The 24,470-nt window shown below is 43.0% G+C and overlaps 1 protein-coding gene across 1 annotated transcript in view; it reads left to right on the top strand.

Annotated features, from left to right (window-relative positions):
• roraa (RAR-related orphan receptor A, paralog a) overlaps nucleotides 1-24,470 on the top strand; it is a 287,099-nt gene that overhangs the window by 164,835 nt on the left and 97,794 nt on the right. Inside the window, exon 3 of the mRNA XM_036954955.2 lies at nucleotides 16,008-16,037. Coding sequence (XP_036810850.1) covers nucleotides 16,008-16,037 — 30 coding nt within the window. The remainder of the gene's footprint in view (nucleotides 1-16,007; nucleotides 16,038-24,470) is intronic.

Below are 24,470 nucleotides of genomic sequence, written 5' to 3'. Positions count from 1 at the left end.
GGATTTTAACAAGGCTAATCTGAAAACAGGACTCCCTAAATTGTATCAGCATATCGATTGCGCAACCAGGGCTGGTAAAACCTTGGATCATTGCTATTCTAACTTCCGCGATGCATATAAGGCCCTCCCCCGCTCTCCTTTCGGAAAAGCTGACCACAACTCCATTTTGAAGATCAAACAAGAAGCTCCCGCGCTGAGGTCTGTTCAACGCTGGTCCGACCAATCTGATTCCACGCTCCAAGACTGCTTCCATCACGTGGACTGGGATATGTTTCGTATTGCGTCAGACAACAACATTGACGAATACGCTAATTCGGTGAGCGAGTTCATTAGAACGTGCGTTGAAGATGTCGTTCCCATAGCAACGATTAAAACATTCCCAAACCAGAAACCGTGGATTGATGGCAACATTCGCGTGAAACTGAAAGCGCGAACCACTGCTTTTAATCAGGGCAAGGTGACCGGAAACATGACCGAATACAAACAGTGTAGCTATTCCCTCCGCAAGGCAATCAAACAAGCTAAGCGTCAGTATAGAGACAAAGTAGAATCGCAATTCAACGGCTCAGACGCAAGAGGTATGTGGCAGGGTCTACAGTCAATCACGGATTACAAAAAGAAAACCAGCCCAGTCACGGACCAGGATGCCTTGCTCCCAGGCAGACTAAATAACTTTTTTGCCCGCTTTGAGGACAATACAGTGCCACTGACACGGCCCACAACCAAAACATGCGGACTCTCCTTCACTGCAGCCGAGGTGAGTAAAACATTTAAACGTGTTAACCCTCGCAAGGCTGCAGGCCCAGACGGCATCCCCAGCCGCGCCCTCAGAGCATGCGCAGACCAGCTGGCTGGTGTGTTTACAGACATATTCAATCGATCCCTATCCCAGTCTGCTGTTCCCACGTGCTTCAAGAGGGCCACCATTGTTCCTGTTCCCAAGAAAGTAGCACTCACCTCCTCACATGAAGTGCTTTGAGAGACTAGTCAAGGACCATATCACCTCCACCCTACCTGACACCCTAGACCCACTCCAATTTGCTTACCGCCCAAATAGGTCCACAGACGATGCAATCTCAACCACACTGCACACTGCCCTAACCCATCTGGACAAGAGGAATACCTATGTGAGAATGCTGTTCATCGACTACAGCTCAGCATTTAACACCATAGTACCCTCCAAACTCGTCATCAAGCTCGAGACCCTGAGTCTCGACCCCACCCTGTGGAACTGGGTATTGGGCCCCCAGGTGATGAGGGTAAGTAACAACATCTCCACCCCGCTGATCCTCAACACTGGGGCCCCACAAGGGTGCGTTCTGAGCCCTCTCCTGTACTCCCTGTTCACCCACGACTGCGTGGCCACGCACGCCTCCAACTCAATCATCAATTTTGCGGACGACACAACATTGGTAGGCTTGATTACCAACAACGACGAGACGGCCTACAGGGAGGAGGTGAGGGCCCTCGGAGTGTGGTGTCAGGAAAATAACCTCACACTCAACGTCAACAAAACTAAGATTGTGGACTTCAGGAAACAGCAGAGGGAACACCCCCCTATCCACATCGATGGAACAGTAGTGGAGAGGGTAGTAAGTTTTAAGTTCCTCGGCGTACACATCACAGACAAACTGAATTGGTCCACCCACACAGACAGCATCGTGAAGAAGGCGCAGCAGCGCCTCTTCAACCTCAGGAGGCTGAAGAAATTTGGCTTGTCACCAAAAGCACTCACAAACTTCTACAGATGCACAATCGAGAGCATCCTGTCGGGCTGTATCACCGCCTGGTACGGCAACTGCTCCGCCCACAACCGCAAGGCTCTCCAGAGGGTAGTGAGGTCTACACAACGCATCACCGGGGACAAACTACCTGCCCTCCAGGACACCTACACCACCCGATGTCACAGGAAAGGCCATAAAGATCATCAAGGACAACAACCACCCGAGCCACTGCCTGTTCACCCCGCTATCATCCAGAAGGCGAGGTCAGTGCAGGTGCATCAAAGCTGGGACCGAGAGACTGAAAAACAGCTTCTATCTCAAGGCCATCAGACTGTTAAACAGCCACCACTAACATCGAGTGGCTGCTGCCAACACACTGACTCAACTCCAGCCACTTTAATAATGGGAAATGATGGGAATTGATGTAAAATATATAACTAGCCACTTTAAACAATGCTACTTAATATAATGTTTACATACCCTACATTATTTATCTCATATGTATACGTATATACTGTACTCTATATCATCTACTGCATATTTATGTAATACATGTATCACTAGCCACTTTAAACTATGCCACTTTGTTTACATACTCATCTCATATGTATACACTGTACTCGATACCATCTACTGCATCTTGCCTATGCCGCTCTGTACCATCACTCATTCATATATCTTTATGTACATATTCTTTATCCCTTTACACTTGTGTGTATAAGGTAGTAGTTTTGGAATTGTTAGCTAGATTACTCGTTGGTTATTACTGCATTGTCGGAACTAGAAGCACAAGCATTTCGCTACACTCGCATTAACATCTGCTAACCATGTGTATGTGACAAATACAATTTGATTTGATTTGCTACAAAGAAACCACTACTAATGGACACCAATAACAAGAAGAGACTTGCTTGGGCCAAGAAACACGAGCGATGGACATTAGACCGGTGGAAATCTGAACTTTGGTCTGATGAGTCCAAATGTGTGATTTTTGGTTCCAACCACCCTGTCTTTGTGAGATGCAGAGTAGGTGAACGGATGATCTCCGCAAAAGCATTCCTCATGGTTGAGAGAATGCCAAGAGCGTGCAAAGCTATCATCAAGCAGATGATTTGTTTAACACTTTTTTTGGTTACTACACGATTCCATTGTTTTGATGTCTTCACTGTTGTTTTACAATGTAGAAAATAGTAAAAAATAAATTGAATGAGTAGGTGTGTCCAAACTTTTGACTGATATTGCAGGAATGAAGGAAATGTAGGACCTTATACTGGCATTGTTCTCATATGACCCATAGTCAAGTGACCCGTAGTTTGTTTGTTGTTCATGGCATTATTTTGCAGTTTGCACTGTGATATATCTGCATGGATAGGATGAAATATTTGTAAATTATGACAGTGATACTGAAATCACTACTAGTTAGTATTATAATATGGTAACTATTATAGGACTAACACCAATCTGAGCAGGCTTCATTTTGCAGGAGAGGGTATTGTGTTCCTGTGTTAGTCAGCTGATTCTCTGTGGTGGAAAGAGTGTCACAGGCAGACGGAAAGCCCTGTGGGCTTGTGTTACTTAGGAGTCAATGGGACAAATAAATAAGCACAGCCCCTTCCGTTGATTACACAATTGGAAAGAGGCTAACTTCCCCTCTTTCTTCACAGTAAGGAAGCGCTGTGTCTCTGCTGTGTGTGACTTTCTACAGTCCCGTCCTCTCATTAGATTTACATGGTAAAGACGCAGCACACTGAAGCAGCATTCATCTACACCACCGCTACTGTAGCAGTGTGAAATATGTATTCAGTCTTTCATCCAGCTCTGTATCTCCCGTGGATGGTTTATAAAGTAGTCGTGTGTGTAAAGTCCTATGTTGTGGTAGCTTTGAAAAACAGAGAGGGAACTGTGATCTGTGTTGTATTAATCATAGTCCAGCTCCATAGCTTTCCCCTTATCACACGTGTGTAATTACAGGATATTTGTGCTTTAAGCACTGCTCTGTTGCCTGGAAATGGAAGAGTGGCTCCTGTGATGAACTCCCTGTTAATAGGACTACCTTTGATCTGGATGGAACATGGAGAGCTTGCAGAACGCGCAGGTTTTAATTATGAAATACATGAAAAATAGATGGCGCACTAAATGCCAGCCATGACTGCAGTGATTTGCTGTAGCAGCAAGTGTAGTGAGCTTACATCTGCTGTTGTTTTAATTCTCTCTCTCTCTCTCTCTCTCTCTCGCTCTATTTTTCTCTCTCTCTTGCTCTATTTCTCTCTCTCGCCCTGTCTCTCCGTCTTTCTCTCTGTCTTTCTCTCTCTCTCTTCTCCAGTGCTGCTCACAAACCTTCAGACAACTCTCACGCTGCTGCCTCTCCCCTCTCCCAGCAGCAGAGAGTGTTCAATAAGAGCAGGATATTAATTAGAGTATTGACGGCCATGTAATTCATCTCCCAGGATGTGTTATTACATGGGAGGCTTCAGAAGGCCAGTTTGCATTATTGGCCAGCTCTGAACAATTACACACAAGTCCTTATCAGCACACACTTCCGTCCACTCTTCTGAGACCTGGGAGGACACATAAGTAACAAGAAGCTTCTCAATGGACTCAGTAGACACGTGCCTATTTGCTCAGCATTTATACTTATGGACCAGAGTTCCTCCACATTACCTACCCAATACTACAGTCGTGGCCAAAAGTTTTGATAATGACACAAATATTAATTCTCACAAAGTTTGCTGCTTCAGTGTCTTGAGATATTTTTGTCAGATGTTACTATGGAATACTGAAGTATAATTACAATAATGTCAAAGGCTTTTATTGACAGTTACATGAAGTTGATGCAAAGAGTCAATATTTGCAGTGTTGAGACTTATTTTTCAAGACCTCTGCCATCCGCCCTGGCATGCTGTCAATTAACTTCTGGGCCACATCCTGACTGATGGCACCCCATTCTTGCATAATCAAAGCTTGGAGTTTGTCAGAATTTGTGGGGTTTTGTTTGTCCACCCGCCTCTTGAGGGTTGACCACAAGTTCTAAATGGGATTAAGGTCTGGGGAGTTTCCTGGCCATGGACCCAAAATATCAATGTTTTGTTCCCCGAGCCACTTAGTTATCACTTTTGCCTTATGCCAAGTTGCTCCATCATGCTGGAAAAGGCATTGTTCGTCACCAAACTTTTCCTGGATGGTTGGGAGAAGTTGCTCTTGGAGTATGTGTTGTGTTCTTAGGCAAAATTGTGAGTGAGCCCACTCCTTGGCTGAGAAGCAGCCCCACACATGAATGGTCTCAGGATGCTTTACTGTTGACATGACACAGGACTGATGGATGCGCTCACCTTGTCTTCTCCGGACAAGCTTTTTAGGGATGCCCCAAACAATCGGAAAGGTTATTCATCAGAGAAAATTACTTTACCCCAGTCCTCAGCAGTCTAATCCTTGTACCTTTTGCAGAATATCAGTCTGTCCCTGATGTTTTTCCTGAAGAGAAGTAGCTTCTTTGCTGCCCTTCTTGACACCACGCCATCGTCCAAAAGTCTTCGCCTCACTGTGCGTGCAGATGCACTCACACCTGCCTGCTGCCATTCCTGAGCAAGCTCTGTACTGGTGGTGCCCCGATCCCGCAGCTGAATCAACTTCAGGAGATGGTCCTGGCGCTTGCTGGACTTTCTTGGGCGACCTGAAGCCTTCTTCACAACAATTGAACTGCTCTTCTTGAAGTTCTTGATGATCTGATAAATGGTTGATTTAGGTGCAATCTTACTGGCAGCAATATCCTTGCCTGTGAAGCCCTTTTTGTGCAAAGCAATGATGACGGCACGTGTTTCCTTGGAGGTAACCATGGTTGACAGAGGAAGAACAGTGATTCCAAGCACACCCTCATTTTGAAGCTTCCAGTCTGTTATTCAAACTCAATGCAATGGAAATGTTTTTGGAGATTCAGTTAATTTGCATGGCAAAGAGGGACTTTGCAATTAATTGTAATTCATCTGATCAACCTTCATAACATTCTGGAGTATATGTAAATTGCCATCATACAAACTGAGGCAGCAGACTTTGTGAAAATGAATATTTGTGTCATTCTCAAAACTTTTGGCCACGAATGTAGATAAGAGTGATGGTATGACATGTATGTCGTTTTGAAAAATCTTCAGTGGTTTTCTTTGCCTCCTTAATGTGTCATTTTGAAATAGGTACCTGCTGGACAGCTCTGTTAACTACTTGTCATGGGACAGACTATCAGTGCACACATCAGTTCCTTTGTGTACAACATGTTATAAATATAGTCCTGTAGGCCTATCTTGACTTGTAAAAATTGGATGGAAAGAGTTTTGCAGGGGTAGAATTGAAGATAAAACATGTTGGACATGACAGGTGAGAAGTCCACAGACTAGATTCTTATCAGGATTGTGACAGGTCAGTCTGATGAGCACCTCACTAGCAGCATGATATCTGTGATAGTGATATAGACCTCTGGGAAACGCAGTCTAGCAGCATGATATCTGTGATAGTGATATAGACCTCTGGGAAACACAGTCTAATAGCATGTGAACTGCTTTTGTGGTTTCCTGTAGAGATGTCTGTGTGGCGAGACATCCTTAGTGCTGCACATGCACAACAACAGCAGACCACACAGAGAAGAACCCAAAAGCTTTGAAAAGGGTGATCGGAGAGCTTTATCTCATTTGTTAGTTATTTTTCTAGCCCTACTGAATAGGTTAGCCCAAGGGAGCACATTGCAAAAAATGATCTAGTATTGCAAGTTTGACATTTAATGACTGCGATATGATTAACTCCAGTATGAATAAAATATATGTATTACATTGCTACATGTGTAGGATTCAGTTAATTCTGAACTTCTGAATTAATAAGGTCTTATCCTCAGGGAACGGTTGGGTTTTCTGGGTCTCAGCTTGAACCTGGGAGAACTTCCTTCTGTAACCTTTCTGAGGTGATGCATGAATGTGTAAGCATGTTGACTTTCCTTTCCGGTTAGAATGGGAGGAGATTGGCTATAGCGAGAAGTGTATGAGCCCTTTGCTCGCTTAACTTTTCTGGCCACCGTTCAATTCCATTCTCTCGATGATCTCAAGGTCTTCCTATTCTAGGTATTCCTTTTAAAAGGCTGAAGAAGTGATTGTACTGTGTGTGTTTCACAGAAAGAAAGTACATTCTAGCAGGAATTAATTTTATGAACCTAGGTCAGAGGTCACAGCCTCTAACCCTCAGACTGACGGACATTCTGTTTCCTCTCTCATGTCCAGTTCTGCTCTAGACTCTCCCGAGTCATGTATAATTCACGATCCACCGGATGTTGCGGCAACACTCCATCGTAACTCCTCCTCCACATTTACTGGATTGGTTGAGCAGTGCAGAAGAGAACCTCTCCAATATTTATTTTCTTCTCATCAAGACCAGTATGTAGTTTCAATATCTGCTACGTTAGGTTAGTTCTGCTCTGGCTTTTGTGGGTGACCCTTGGCGAGCACTTGAGATACGCCATATCATTCGATAAATAAAAGCATACATTTACTACTGTAATGTTTGTTTGTCATAGACATTATTTTTATCCTTGCGAGGAAGTATGTACTCCAGAATCCATGGAGTCCAACTGTGTTGTTTTGTGTGAGCCTATTAACGCACCCAGTAGTGGTCAGTGCAGGCTGGTGTACAGTACAGTGCATCAGGGTGGTCTGGAAGGGCTATATTTATGGTTCAGGCTGAGATGGTATTGGGTTTCATATGTGGTTCAGGCTGGATCCCAGGGAGATTACTGAGAGCTGGGAACTGCCTGCTCAGATAGTCCAAACACAGAGAAGCCTGCCTGTGTTGTGCCCCTGGCCTCACTTTGACCAGCGCTGAGGGGCTTCCTGTATCCGCTGGCCTCCAGGGACCAGCTCTCAGAGGGGAGTTACATTACAGGCAGGATCAAAGAAAAGCATTTCAAAGCAGGAGAAACACTGTCGTTTGGCTTTTCCCCTGCACCACTCAACAGAGCATCACACAGAAACATTGAACAAAATGCCAGACTTTTTTTTTTTTATGAAAAGGAAGTTGTTCATTTTTAAAAACATTTCGCTACACCCGCAATAACATCTACTAGATATGTGTATGCGACCGAATAACATTTGATTTGATTTGATTGGATTATTTAAAAAAATCTTCAAGTATCCTTTTCTTGAAACTGCTCACCTTTATTGTTCCTCTGAGAGTGTTAGGAAACATTACCTGGCAGTCAGCTACGGTCTTAAAGATTTACAACTTTTTTACTATAATTGTAAATATTAATATTGCGTTGATGTTCTGAACCTTCCTCCTCACGATGGCCTCCAACAAAATTGCCACGCGATCCCTCGTTAAGTCCGGGAACGTTGCGGCAGCGTTACGGGACTGTTTGGCGACGCTCACCATTTGTTTAAGCACTCAGCTGAGGGAACCTGGGCTGCGGCTTCTCACCAATAACAATAGCGCTTATCGCTCCACTCCCTGCGGTACAATTAAAATTCTGTCAGAGTGTTCAATCTGCCTCCCAGCCATGCCTGCTGTTCCCGTGGCCCTCCTGGGCCACGTCTATTCCTCTGCCACTATGTATAATTCACGAGCCACCACACAGCTCCAAACACACAGCACTGAGGGTTCACCTGGAGACTCACAGGACCAATAAAGCAGAACTACCCTGGGGGAGAACCGTACAGGAGTCTGGCAAAAATACTGTAGAGAGGGAAGAGTCTGCAAGGGCTCTATCTGGTGATCAGTGGGTCACTGATAATTTCAGATATCCATAATAGAAATATATTAAAGAGAAATATATGGAGAAATATAGGCTTGTTTTTTTCTCCCTCTTTTTCCTCTCTTCTCTTGAAAGACAATTGTGGTGTCCTCTAAAACTAATTTGGATGTAAATCTTCTATTTGCAGATAATTCCATAGCGATGCATTGGAGTAACCTGTTGAGTTCTCTGAGTGGTTGCTTTTAGTTAAAACCAATTAGAAATGACCAGAAATAACAGCGCCTAGAGACAGAGAAGTCATTTTTCTCTTACGCCTCCCCAGATAGTTGGCCTCTCCATGGATTAAGTGTTTTAGTATATTAGGGGGCAGCTGATTAGAATCATTATGCTTTTTTAATCATTACATTTTTGCATTTATAGTTTATACCAGTATAATAAGGCTAAGTGTGTCACTGCAAAAGGGACGCTTATTGGAATTACTTTGTGTATGAAACTTAGCCTTCCTAAAGACTGCCAAAGTTAGAACACTGCACTGATCTCCCTAATTGAGCTCTTACAGCATATTGTGTATGGTATGTAATTATTCATTGTATTGGGAACTCAAATCAGTATATTGTACTCTTTTCTCTGTATGGAAGTAAACTACTTTGAAAGTGAATGGTATCTACAGTTTCGGTGTGTATTAGATAAGAGGGCCCTAGTAATGGACTCTGATGGGCTTTGAGTACCTGTGTCCAATAGCCCATGATTCCAGGAGAATACAGCTACTCCCTACCTGACACCAGTGTGTGGGGCCTCCTGTATCTGGGACTGCTGTGCTGGTTTGGCCTGGTCTGATCCGTGCTGGCCGTGTCCTTGTGCGTGTTGGGCGTGGAGCGTAGGCGTGCTGAGCAGAGCGGAGCGGGAAGCGGACTGGAGGAAGAGTGTCTCCATGTCTCCCCAGACTGAGCAGTGAATGATGATAAGTGAGGAGCTCCAGTCAATGAATCAAGCAGCAGGAAGGCAGGGAGCAGCCAGGGGGAGAGTGTGACGTCCCCACGGGAGGGGCCTCGCATTAGGAACTTCCTCGTCTGTGTGTTTCTGGCACAGGTTAAATGAATCGCTCCCATTAGCGTGCTGAGAGGACAGCTCCATTATATGAAGGAGACTGTAACTTTGAATGTCACGGTGCAACAACCCCTGAGCGCACCGGCGTCTCCCAGGGAGGGAGGGTGACAATAACCATCCATGATAATCATTCCCTGTCAAGCTTTAAGGAACCTGAAATTATGACGTACGGCCTGTCGCGTGCCTCAGACTTCATTACAGTGCTGTCACTTTGAGCTGCAGTGCTGGAGAAGCACCACTCCGATGCCTGGCCCCAGCCCGCTCTCCTGCCCGCTTCACTCCTGTTTCAGTGGCATGTTTACAGGATGTGTGCCCCCCTGCAGATAGATGTGGTGGAGGTTAACCTCCAGCCGTCTGCACACAGTCTCCTTTCAGATTTGATGAGGGGACGATTCTCATGAGAAGAGACTGGAGAGAACATGTTGAGGAGCAGAATGTGTGCTGTGAATGTTTACCACTATGAGGTGGAATCAGAATGATCAAAGACTTCCAGGTGACAGCTGTCCCCTCCTTCCATTGTGACAAATGGTAATCGCTACTAGAAAATTCAGTAGTCAAATGAGGGAAGTTTCATTTAACAAAATGAAACGCTAATAAAATGTATTGGCTAAAGGGAACATCAATTTAATGGCCATTGATTTGTATACACCCTACTTTGGTCTTTTAACGGCAAGCTTGTTGTGTTAGATTGTCTGTCTGCCAAGGAGAGACTCACCTACAAAGTAACCTCTGAACCTGCCATCCAGTAGAGTAGACATACACTGGCAGGCATCACCAATGCCAGTGCCCAGAGCCTAGCCCCACCCTCCCCTCCCACAGCCTGATTCACTCATTGGCTCTGTGGCCCCTTCCCCCATGCCACCTCCAATCAGAGTGCTCTGAATGACTCATAGAGGAAGTGGGCAAGCTTTCCACCCCTTCCTCCTCTCCCCTCCCCTGCCTAACAACAGGCCATTTTTCTAAGCAAGCCTGTAACTGTTTTGACAGTAATGATTTCCTCCTCTATGTCCAAGTAAATATTTGGTGTAACGATTTTCATATCTCTTAGTGACATTGACATAATGGCTGTTTGTGATTTGAGGAGGATGGAAGACTGATAGCTGATAGGACTGAGCCGGCAGGATTCAGATGGGGCTGACATACAGTGTAGTGTAGTGCAGTGCATAGTAGTGCAGTGCATTGTAGGGTAGTGTAGTGTAGGGTAGTGTAGTGTAGGCTAGTGTAATGTAGTGTAGTAAAATTAAGTGTACGGTAGTTTAGTGTAAGGTAGTGAGGTATAATGTTGGGTAGTGTAGTGTAGTGTAGTGTAATGTAATGTAATATTGTAGTATAGTATAATGTAGTGTAATGTAATGTAATTTAATGTAGTGTAATATAATGTAGTGTAGTGTAGGTTAGTGTAGTATTAATGTTGTGTAGGGTAGTATAATGTATGGTAGGTAGTATAATGTAGTGTACTGCCATGTAATGTATTGTAGTATAATGTAGTGTATGGTAGTGTAGTGTAATATAATATAGTGCAGTGTAATACAATATAAAGGAGTTTAGTGTACTTTCGTGTAGTATAGGGTAGTGTAGTATAATGTTGTGTAGGGAAGTATAATGTTGTGTAGTGTAGTGTAGTGTAATATAAAGCATCCTTCACTCATGCTGCCAAAAATACCCTTGTAAAACTGACTATCCTACTGATCCTTGACTTCGGCGATTTACAAAATAGCCTCCAACACTCTACTCAGCAAATTGGATGTAGTCTATCACAGTGCCATCCGTTTTGTCACCAAAGCCCCAAATACTACCCACCACTAGAACCTGTATGCTCTCGTTGGCTGGCCCTCGCTTCATATTCGTCTCCAAACCCACTGGCTCCAGGTCATCTATGTCTTTGCTAGGTAAAGCCCCGCCTTATCTCAGTTCACTGATCACCATAGCAGGACCCACCCGTAGCATGCGCTCTAGCAGATATATTTCACTGGTCTTCCCCAAAGCCAACTCCTACTTTTGCCATCTTTCCTTCCAGTTCTCTGCTGTCAATGACTGGAACCAATTGCAAAAAGCACTGCAGCTTGAGTCTTATATCTACCTCACTAACTTTAAACATCAGCTGTCAGAGCAGCTTACCGATCATTGCACCTGTACACAGCCCATCTGTAAATAGCCCACCTACCTCATCCCCATATTGTTATTTCTTTTTTTTTGCTCCTTTGCACCCCAGTATCTCTACTTGCACATTAATCTTCTGCACCTCTATCACTCCAGTGTTGAATTGCTAAATTGTAATTGTTTTACCACTATGGCCTATTTGTTGCCTTACCTCCCTAATCTTACTACATTTGCACACACTGTATATAGATCTTTCTATTGTGTTATTGACTGTACGTTTGTTTATCCCATGTATAACTCTGTGTTGTTTGTGTCGCACTGCTTTGCTTCATCTTGGCCAGGTTGTAAATGAGGTTGTAAATGAGAACTTGTTCTCAACTGGCCTACCTGGTTAAATAAAGGTGAAATAAAACATGTTTTTAAATTATGTAGTGTAGTATAATTTAATGTTGTTTAGTGTAATGTAATATAATGTGATGTAGTATAATGTAGTGTAGTGTAGGGTAATATAATGTAGTGTAATGTAGTGTAGTATAATGCAGTGTAGTGTAGTATAATGTAGTGTATTGTAAATTAATGTAGTGTAGTATAATGTTCTGTATTATAATGTAGTGCAGTGTAATATAATGTAGTGTAGTATAATGTAGTGTAGTATATTGTTGTGTAGTATAATGTAGTGTTGTGTAATGTTGTGTAGTATAGTGTAGTGTAATGTAGTGTAGTATAATGTAGTAGTATAATGTAGTGTACAAGTACTATAATGTAGTGTAGTGTAATGTAATGTATTGTAGTGCAGTATAATGTAGTGTAGTATAATGTAGTGTAGTGTAATATATGTAGTGTAATGTAGTGTAGTATAATGTAGTGCCATATAATTTAGTGTAGTGTAGCAAAGTGTAATATAATGTAGTGTAGTTTAATGTAATGTAGTATGATGTTGTGTAGTATAATTTTGTGTAATATAATGTAGTGGAATGTAGTGTAGAGGACTGTAGGGTAGTGTAATGTAGAGTAATATAGTGTAATGTTGTATAATGTAGCATATTGTAGTCTAGTATAATGTAGTATTGTATAATGTAGTTTAGTATAATGTAATGTAGTCTAATGTAGTATAATGTAGTGTAGTATAATTAAGCAATAAGACATGAGGGGCGTGGTTTATGGCCAATATACCACGGCTAAGGGCTGTTCTTATGCACGACTTAAAGCGGAGTGCCTGGATATTGCCTATATACCACAAACCCCTGAGGTGCCGTATTGCTATTATAAACTGGTTGCCAACATAATTAGAGCAGTTAAATACATGTTTGGTCATACCCGTGATATGCATTCTGATATACCACTGCTGTCAGCCAATCAGCATTCAGGGCTCGACCCACCCAGTTTATAATGTGGAGTAGGGTAGTATAATGTAATGTAGTGTAGTATAGGATAGTGTAATGTAGGTGTGTAATGTATGATGTAGTGTAGTGTAGGGTAGTACTGTATAATGTAGGGTAGTATAATGTAGTGTAGTGTGGTATGTTTTAGTGCAATTGTTTTAAACTTTTTGACCCGCGACCCCTAAAAAGGAGTGTCAAAGCTCCCAACTCCCGTGCTCGCAAATGCACAAATGTTACACAAATGTAGCCTGTCAATACAGCCATAAACGGTGATGCATTTTCTGAATGCAATATATAGAAATTACCTCTGTTTTACACCTGCATTTTGAGGTGAAAGTCATTTATGTTAGCAACCAATATCAACTACGGATATGTCATTTCTCTAAAGTCCAGATCAAGCAGGATCATATAGCCTACCTGTATGCAGCAGAGGTTGGAAAGCATGGTCTATCTGTAGCCTTTTTCTACCTCACAAATATCGTAACAAATTAATCAGAATATGTTACATCTTCATCCCGTAAGTACTGAAGGTATTTCGATGTTACAGCCATCTTCAGACATATATCCAGTAGCGACCTAGACTAGGCATATCTGAAATGTGAAAAATATCAATTCAATTGCCAGGTTCTGGCAAAGATGCATCTGTAGCAGATTGCTAAACTGTATTTTATTTGGAAAATATAAACATACTGTTCTTGTCAGGCAGAACTGGATAAAATGAAACCAGTGCTTTTCGGTCACTAGTCTGGAAATGGGCTCACCTGCCTTTGCACACCAATGCTGATGAACACTCAAGACACACAACTTTTTGGCTCTGAAGCACAGATGAGATGTTTATTGAGAGAATAATTTTGTGCAATAACGTAGGTCTAGATTAGGCAAAGGTATACATATAAAATACAAATTGTATATGTAGCCTATTAAAATATGTATTTTCGTCATTCAGTTTCAAACTCGCGACCCCCCAAAATCTTATCGCGAGCCCCCAGTTTGAGAACCACTTGTGCAGTGTAAGGAGAAACAGGGAGAGCAGGAATTAAGTCACACAGACCACTACTAGTTGCTGGACCTCAGCCATATTCAGAGAATTAGGAACTGAAAGAGAACAAAATCTGCTCTTACTGTACTTCTTAGTTTGGCCACTTCCACTATTACAAGCAATGCTCTGGAGAGTGACAATCCCCTTATCTAAGGGTTCACAATGTTCATTCTTTAGTTGTATCTGGTCTATTGCTGTTTCTGGGGGAAGCAAAATTTTGAGATACATTTCAGACTTTTACGGAACAGCGAGCTGATTTAATATTGTGATCTAATGGAAAGAATGTGACTCAGCCATGCTTTTTCCACCAATTTCCTTACATTCGAAGTGTGAAATTGTGTTGTGCATTTTCATTGAAATAGCTGGAGTACAACTCATGCTTTAGTATCGTATGTATAACAATAACCAGAGCCTGATTTACAAAGTCTCAAAATGTCTATTTTATGTGTCTATAATAGAGTTTGTAAGATCTGAAGAGAAGCCAGGAAAAAGCCCCCGATACTGTATATCCCCAACATGAAACCAGAGAGGTTCCTTACATGGTGTTAGAGGTCTAAGTCTGGCTGCTCTTACAACACCTTGACGCCACCACTCCCTCATGGCCTCTGAGGCTAACACTGAATACCCTTAGTTGATTGAGACCTGGAATTAAAGGAGGATTACCAATTGTTTTTTATTCTTGTGTAATGACTCAGTTGGACAATTACTTTGGCCGTGAGCACTGGAACAATGCTGTAGCCTGATCACAGAGACATGGCCTCTAGGTTGCTGTTTCCCCTCTCTCTTTCTGCTCAATGGACCTGATATCCAATGTGTGTCTGTGTACAGAGAGTTGACAAGCTTACAGTATTTGTTTTCCCCCTCGTTGCTCTTTGACTCGTTTCCCCTCAAACATGTCTGAAACATTGTTATCTCCGGCCAGTTGCCGGAGAATTATTGAATCATGTCAGCCCGCCATCCCCTGAGTTTCAGATGCAAGCTGTAGAAAAATTAGCCATTGCTTCCGCATGACAAGTGGGATCTATTAGTGTTCTTTCGCCCTGCAAAGCATGAGCATCGGAGCCCGCTGGGGCCCATGGTTGGCTGTGCGCTGGCCCTCGTCGGACTCTCAGGGCATTAGGCCCACGCTGCAGACGAGAGGGGCTGCAGCCGGAGACAAAGCTGGAGCCAGGGAGGCTCATCCGATGAGTTGACACCCGAAGGGGGGAAGGCTGAGGACTGCCAGTACCGCTCCCTCTCTGCCTCACCCTCAGAAACACAGGTCTGACTCAGAGTGAAGTCACAGCGCCGCCGTCCTGTCTTCCGCTCTGGGGAACAGACTTACTCATGTACAGACTATAGGCCCTGTGAGGTCACACATGGGGGCATTACAGTGTTTGTGCAGATTTATATTCTAGAAAAAAATACAAAATAAATCATGATCTGGATGCTGTCCGTGGGGTTTGAGCAACCTTGCCAGGGTTGTTGCTATGGGTTTTTCAGTAGGAGGGCTGTAGGTGGGCCAGTCACACCACTGCCCTGAGCCTGCATGGGACCTCTATAATCTCTGTGACCTAGCCAAGAGACAGGAGAACCACAGGGCCACAGCAGCACAGTCACATAGCAACACAGCCATGTGGCGTTAGGTGTTATTAGGTGTAACAGAGTTAAGAACGTAACATAAGCTCACTCCACAGCTAGCTTGAAATGTTGCGGATGGAGCCATCCAAGAGGTACCTTTTGGGTGGCTTTAACCATTAGAACGTTAAGAAGGGCGGTCACATGTGTGGCGAAGCAGAGGATCACTGGTTCGAGCCCAGTATTGGGCAGTGGATGAAGCTGAGCTTTTAGCAGCACACTGACCCCCGTTATATAGGCACAGGGATATTGTATGACTGTCCTCAATTTTCAGATTTAATGTGGCTCTAACAAGTCTGTTTCCCTTTATTTTTCAGGTATTTCAGTAACAAAGAAGACGCATACCTGTGAGTACAAACCATATGATAGCATGAATTCCACTTGTTGTTTGAAATTAATACCAAAATGATTGAAATATGGACATTAGCCCACATTATTGCAAAACTATGGAATACAACAACATAACATATTAGCTACTGGCCTGCTTTTATGAAACCACCTATTTTCAAATCAGACACATCAGTATACCTTATACTTAGGATGAAAAGAGATTCAATGATTGTGTTTTTTTATTACTACTGTGTGTACTGTAATATTCTCATCACACATTGACCTCCAACAGCAACATGACCTCGTACTTTGACATTTTCCCAAGTCAACTTTTCTTTATTATTGCAATTCTTCATTATTTCCTATCTGTGTGCAGAACTGGAGAGAATATTTTAATAACGGCAGAGAGGATATTGAAATGATATGTAGTCATATGACTGTCTGAAATCATGCTCTGATATCCCAGCCAGACAGTTTGCTGAAGCTCCTCTTTGTTCTCTGCAAGGCTTGCAACTTAAAAAAATACAAGGATGTGGTTTGTTTGAAACCTTTAGAGGCTGGGTTAACTACAAGTGCTGTGCATTTCTGAAAGAGAGATGCTATCAGAGAAATACAGAGATAAAGGAATGGTTTGTGACACAGCATGGTGCTATGAATGCTATGTAAATGCCAACAGTAGGCAATCTCAGAGATTCTCTGCCTCTTACCTGAAGCCACACAATATTTATGTTGAAAAATGATGGTTTCCTAGAGAACTGTTCAGTTGAAGACTGTAGATATGACATAAATGTATACAAAAACATAAATGCATCTACAAACTGTAGTGTGTGTGTGTGTGTGTGTGTGTGTGTGTGTGTGTGTGCGTGCGTGCGTGCGCATGTCTCCATCTGTGTGTGTATATGTGGGAGAGTCGAGCTCTGAAGGTTATGCTCTCACTCTGTTCATCACAATGAAACTTGTGGAGAGGGAAGGCCGTAGGGATACTCTGTAAAAGTGGACTGACTGTCTCAGGGTTAGATCACTCCCTGTAAAACACAAAAAAAGTGGTCTTTGGCCTGCACTAGCTGGTCCTCTAGCCAGCCCTACCTGAGTGAAGCAGTCACATAAACTCTGTCTCTGAAAATAATGTTAAGGTCAGGTAGATGTTTATGTTAAGCTATTTGCCTGGCCAGAGGGATGAATGGAGTGTTTGTTTGAAGTGTGTGTGTTTGATATTCAACCTCTTCTCCTCTGTAAGGTAAAACAGAGTTCTTTGACCATTTATCCGATAACCCACTGCTGTCTTAATTAGACCAGAGCTAAGCACCTCTACACCGGAAGGGGCCTCAAATCAAAGAGCATGATTTAGGAGTCTGGGTTCAAAGCCCTGGGCAGAGACTGGACTGCACACTTTCATTTCAATTAGAAATATTCAAATCTGATCCGTGTCAAGAAATCAAAGTAAAGCGCTTTAACAAGTCGCTGATTGATATGCAGTGCAGTCAGGAAGAGGCGATAGTCCTGAGTCAAAATATGTGTATGCACAGGGAATGATTCAAAGGACAGTTAATGGTCACGGACACTGTGATGGAAGATCTGGTGGATTAGGAGAGGAGCTCTAGTACTTCTGGCTGGAGTAGTCATAATGAGGTGGATATACAATAGCTCCACCCAACATGGTGGTTTAAGGCTAGCTATACTAGGGCACTATTTATGTCTCTCCAGCTACATCCACATCCTGAGTACCGTCACTTCAGTCAGACTGGGCTCTCCTATTGCGTCTCCTGCAGGGCCAGACTGGCCAGTGTTGAGTGTCTCTGTGGTCTCAGCTGAGCAGACTCAGGGAGAAACCTCCCTCCCCATCCATTCAGCCCAGAGAGCCCAAAGACAGAGCCCATCCCTCTATCTTATCTCTCTCCTTTTTTCCTGCCTGAGTGATCAAACCCCTGGAAGCTCCCTGCCAGACCGCCACGCCAGCCAGTCCCATCATCAATATAAATTACAGGGGCAGCTGTTCCCTGGCAGACGTTCTTCTCCTCCACTTTCCTCCTCCATTTACATTTAGATTTTACATTTTAGTCATTTAGCATATGCTCTTATCCAAAACGAATTCTCCTCTCTCCTATACGTCTGGGCACTCCACCCTATGAAGTGAAGTATTTTGGATGGTAATGGACACTTCATGTGCTGCTGACCATCATAGTCTCTCAGCATTCAGACTGTGAAAGAATGAGAGTAAATGTACAGGCCTGGGCTGGAGCCTCTACCTCCATCCACCATTTGGGGTGGTCCAACTCCAGCAGGCCATATAACTTTAACCACAAAGCTATAATTCTCAGTAAGGAATCAAGTATGGTTTTCCGTACATTTTCGCTGACAGCTTTATAGAGAATGTGTTTATTTGGTCCTACTGCAAGGCAGAGTGGGCTGTAGAAGGGCCCTAAAATTGTGAAGTTTGGCAGCTGTATTTATACTCATGATAAACAATAACAGTGCCTTCAGAAATCCAACACAACATCTCACTGAGTACCACTCTTCATATTTTCAAGCATGGTGGTGGCTGCATCATCATGTTATGGGTATGCTTGTCATTGGCAAGGACAAGGGAGTATTTTAGAATACAAATAATTTGAATAAAGCTAAGCACATGTAAAATCCTAGAGAAGAACATGGTTAAGTCTGCTTTCCAACAGACACTGGGAGACAAATTCACCTTTCAGCAGGACAATAAGGAGTTGCTTACCAAGACGATATGGAATGTTCTTGAGTGGCATAGTTACAGTTTGGACTTACATCGGCTTGAAAATCAATGGCAAACTTGAAAATGTTTGTCTATCATTGTTTCAACAACCAACTGGACAGAGCTTGAATATTTTTTTAAAGAACAGTGTGCAAATATTGTACAATCCAGGTGTGCAAAGTTCTTAGAGACTTACCCAGAAATATATATATATATATATATATATATATATATATATATATATATATATATATATATATATATATATATATATATATATATATATATATAGCTGTAATGGCTGTCAAATGTGGTTCTAACATGTATTGACTCAGGGGGTTGAATACGTACAGTTGATGTCGGAAGTTTACAAACACTTAGGTTGGAGTCATTAAAACTCGTTTTTCAACCACTCCACAAATTTCTTGTTAGCAAACTATAGTTTTGGCAAGTCAGTTAGGACATCTACTTTGTGCATGACAAATGTTTACAGACATTATTTCACTTACAATTCACTGTATCACAATTCCAGTGGGTCAGAAGTTTACATACACTGAGTTGAATGTGTCTTTAAACAGCTTGGAAAATTCCAGATAAGGATGTCATGGCTTTAGAAGCTTCTGATATGCTAATTGGCATCATTTGAGTCAATTAGACGTGTACCTATGGATGTATTTCAAGGCCTACCTTCAAACTAAGTGCCTTTTTGCTTGACATCATGGGAAAATCAAAAGAACTCTGTTTAGTAGACCTCCACACGTCGTATTCATCCACGCTCATCTGTACAAACAATAGTACGCAAGTATAAACACCGCGCAGCCGTCATACCGCTCAGGTAGGAGACGCGTTCTGTCTCCTAGAGATGAATGTACTTTGGTGCGAAAAGTGCAAACCAATCCCAGAGCAATAGCAAAGGACCTTGTGAAGATGCTGGAGGAAACTCCACAGTTAAACAAGTCCTATATTGACATAACCTGATAGGCCGCTCAGCAAGGAAGAAGCCACTGCTCCAACACCGCTATAAAAATGCCAGACTACGGTTTGCAACTGCACATGGGGACGAAGATTATACTTTTTGGAGAAATGTCCTCTGGTCTGATGAAACAAAAATGGAACTGTTTGGCCATAATGACCATCGTTATGTTTGGAGGAAAAGGGGGAGGCTTGCAAGCCGAAGAACACCATCGCAACCGTGAAGCACGGGGGTGGCAGCATCATGTTGTGGGGGTGCTTTGCTGCAGGAGGGACTGGTGCACTTCACAAAATGGATGGAAAATTATGTGGATTTATTGAAGCAACATCTCAAGACATCAGTCAGGAATTTAAAGCTTAGTGGAAATTGGGTCTTCCAAATGGACAATGACCCCAAGCATACTTCCAAAGTTGTGTCAAAATGGCTTAATGACAACAAAGTCAAGGTATTGGAAAAAGCGTGTGCGAGCAAGGAGACATACAAACCTGACTCAGTTACACTCAAGTTAAAGCTAGGGGGCAGTATTTTTGTTTTTGGCTAAAAAACGTACCCATTTGAAACTGCCTATTTCTCAGCCCCAGAAACTAGAATATGCATATAATTGTCAGATTAGGATAGAAAACACTCTAAAGTTCCTAAAACTGTAAAAATATTGTCTGTGAGTATTACAGAACTGACATTGCAGGCGAAAGCCTGAGGAACGGCCTCTTATTTTGAAACCTCTCTGTTCCTATACATGCCTATCCTCCATGTAAAGGGAAATCAACCGGGTTCCTTTTTCTATGGCTTCCCTAAGGTGTCAACAGTCTTTAGACATAGTTTCAGGCTTTTATTTTGAAAAAATTAGCGTGAAGGATCACATTGCATAAGTGGATAGGTGGGGGCTCTCAGAGTGAGTTTTGCGCAAGAGAGTAAAGCCGCCATTGTTCCTCCCGCTGTTATTGAAAAACCTACATACTCGGTTGATATATTATTGAATATATATTTTAAAAACAACCTGAAGATTGATTATAAAAAACGTTTGACATGTTTCTGTGGATATGGATATGGATATTATTTGGAATATACGTCTGCGTTGTCATGACCGCTCTTTCCTGTGGATTTCTGAACATAACGCAACAAACAAACGTCAGTATTTTGGGTATAAAAATAATCTTTATGGCACAAAAGGAACATTTGTTGTGTAACTGGGAGTCTCGTGAGTGAAAACATCCAAAGATCATCAAAGGTAAACAATTTTTTTGATTGCTTTTCTGATTTTCGTGACCTAGCTACTTAATGCTTGGTGTACATAATGTTATGTTATGCTATCGATAAACTTACACAAACGCTTGGATTGCTTTCCCTGTAAAGCATAATTTAAAAATCTGACACGACAGGTGGATTAACAAAAGGCTAAACTGTGTTTTCCTAAATTGCACTTGTGATTTCATGAATATGAATATTTTTTAGTAATATTATTTGACTGTGGCGCTATGCTATTCAGCGGTTGCTGATGACAATTATCCCACTACCAGGATGAGTAGCATCAACAAGTTTTAAACAATTTGAAAGCAATGCTACCAAATACTAATTGACTATATGTAAGCTTCTAACCCACTGGGAATGTGAGGAAAGAAATAAAAGCTGAAATAAATCATTCTCTCTACTATTATTCTGACATTTCACATTCTTAAAATAAAGTGGGGTCCTAACTGACCTAAGACAATTACTTTTTGCTAGGATTGAATTGTGAAAAACGAGTTCAAATGTATAGGTGTATGTAAACTTCCGACTTCAACTGTATGTAATCTAGATATATTAGTGTTTATTTAGTTTTTTTTTACACGTTAGAATTTTTCTTCCACTTTGACATTACATAGTATTTTGTTTAGATCATGTTCAAAAAATGACTTAAATCAATTTTTTATCCCACCTTGTAACTCAACAAAATGTGGGAAAAGGAACTGTATATGAGATATTCAAAAGTAAAAGTGGTTTACAGAAGTGGTTTAAAAATAAGTAGTGAAAGTCCATGTATATTATTGCAGTTAATTTGGTGGCCAATTGAACATTTATTTACTGTAGCCTATAATATTGTCATTAAAATGAAACCTGAGGAGGACCTGAGGAGCACCACCAGCTACCATATTTTCTCACCACCTCCAGAAGAGAGTCCTGTTGTCTACCTGTGAGTTGAGTTAGTTTGTGTTAAAATGTTTTGAGGGAGAGGGTGTAGACCTGTGGATCAGGTGGACCAGCTGATTACACAGACAGATAAGCAAGAGGGTGTAGACCTGTGGATCAGGTGGACCAGCTGATTACACAGACAGATAAGCTTTCTCACCTCTAATCTCTCATCAGAAGACTGAAGCAGACCTGAAAATCTGTAATCAGATCTACACTGGACAAAAATATAAACGCAATGTAAAGTGTTGGTGCCGTGTGAAGTGAGCAGAAATGTTCCATACGCACAAAAAATGTATATCTCTCAGATGTTGTACACCAAGTTGTTTACATCCCTGTTAGTGAGTATTTCTCCTTTGCCAAGATAATCCATCAACCTGACATCTATCAAGAAGCTGATTAAACAGCAGGCCGTTTTGTCACAGATGTCTCAAGTTTTGAGGGAGTGCACAATTGGCATGCTGACTGCAGGAATGTCCACCAGAGCTGTTTCCAGATAATTTAATGTTAAGTTCTCTACCATAAGCCGCAGACCACGTGTATGGCGCAGACCACGTGTGTGGCGTCATGTAGGTGAGCAGTTTGCTGATGTCAACATTGTGAACAGAGTGCCCCATGTTGGCGGTGGGGTTATGGTATGGGCAGGCATAAGCTACGGACAATGAACACAAATGCATTTTATGGCGATTTGTATCCACAGAGATACCGTGATGAGATCCTGAGGCACATTGTCGTGCCATTCATCTGCCGTCATCACCTTTCAGCGTGATACTGTAGCAAGGATCTGTACACAGTTCCCGGAAGCTGAAAATATCCCAGTTCTTCCATGGCCTGCATACTCACCAGAAATGTCACAAATTGGGCATGTTTGGGATGCTTTGGATCGACGTGTACGATAGACTGTTCCAGTTCCCGCCAATATCCAGAAACTTTGCACAACCATTGAACAGGAGTGGGACAACATTCCACAATCCACAATCAACATCCTGATCAACACTATGCGAAGGAGTTGTTTCACGCTGCATGAGGCAAATGGTGGTCACAGCAGATACTGACTAGTTTTCTAAACCACACCCCTACCTTTTTTTTAAAGGTATCTGGGACCAACAGGCACAAGATCTTCAAACAAGGCACCTGCAAGATCCCAAACTTTTCTGGGGGGAATGACCCTAGCCCTCACCCTCCGATCCAACAGGTCCCAGTGTAACGTTAATTTCTTTGTCGATAAACGCGAATCCTACCATCACCCCAAAACCGCGACTCGCCAGTGAAGAGCACTTTTTGCCAGTCCTGTCTGGTCCAGTGATGGTGGGTTTGGTGCCCATAGGTGACGTTGTTGCCGGTGATGTCTGGTAAGGACCTGCCTTTTACAACAGGCCTAAGTCCAGCCTCTCTCATTCTATTGCGGACAGTCTGAGCACTGATGGAGGGATTGTGCTTTCCAGGTGTAACTCGGGCAGTTGTTGTTGCCATCCTGTACCTGCCCCGCAGGTGTGATGTTCAGATGTACCGATCCTGTGCAGGTGTTGTTACACGTGGTCTGCCACTGCGAGGATGATCAGCTGTCCATCCTGTCTCCTTGTAGCACTGTCTTTGGTGTGTCACAGTACAGACATCGCAATTTATTGCCCTGGCCACATCTGCAGTCCTCATGCCTCCTTGCAGCATGCCTAAGGCACGTTCATACAGATGAGCAGGGACCCTGGGCATCTTTCATTTTGGTATTTTTCAGAGTCAGTAGAAAGGCCTCTTTAGTGTCCTAAGTTTTCATAACTGTGATCTTAATTGTTGCTGTTAGTGTCTTAACGTTTGTTCCACAGATGCATGTTCATGAATTGTTTATGGTTCATTGAACAAGCATGATGTCCCAGATGTGCTCAATTGGATTCAGGTCTGGGGAACAGGCGGGCCAGTCCATAGCATCAATGCCTTCCTCTTGCAGGAACTGCTGACACACTCCAGCCACATTAGGTCTAGCATTGTCTTGCATTAGGAGGAACCCAGGGCCAACCGCACCAGCGTATGGTCTCACAAGGGGTCTGAGGATCTCATCTCGGTACCTAATGGCAGTCAGGCTACCTCTGGCAAGCCCATGGAGGGCTGTGCGGCTCCCCAAAGAAATGCCACCCCACACCATGACTGACCCACCGCCAAACCGGTCATGCTGGAGGATGTTGCAGGCAGAAGAACGTTCTCCACGGCGTCTCCAGACTGTCACGTCTGTCACATGTGCTCAGTGTGAACCTGCTTTAATCTGTGAAGAGCACAGGGCGCCAGTGGTGAATTTGCCAATCTTGGTGTTCACTGGCAAATGCCAAATGTCCTGCACGGTGTTGGGCTGTAAGCACAACCCCCACCTGTGGACGTCGGGCCCTCATACCACCCTCATGGAGTCTGTTTCTGACCGTTTGAGCAGACACATGCACATTTGTGGCCTGCTGGAGGTCATTTTGCAGGGCTCTGGCAGTGCTCCTCCTGCTCCTCCTTGCACAAAGGCGGAGGTAGCGGTCCTGCTGCTGGGTTGGTCCTCCTCCACATCTCCTGATGTACTGGCCTGTCTCCTGGTAGCGCCTCCATGCTCTGGACACTACG

Source organism: Oncorhynchus mykiss, chromosome 2, assembly GCF_057628025.1.
Source record: "Oncorhynchus mykiss isolate SJ-2025 chromosome 2, ASM5762802v1, whole genome shotgun sequence".
NCBI classification, from domain to species: Eukaryota; Metazoa; Chordata; class Actinopteri; order Salmoniformes; family Salmonidae; genus Oncorhynchus; species Oncorhynchus mykiss.
The sequence above is the reverse complement of the archived record's forward strand: the minus strand, read 5'-3'. Positions and strand labels throughout refer to the sequence as shown.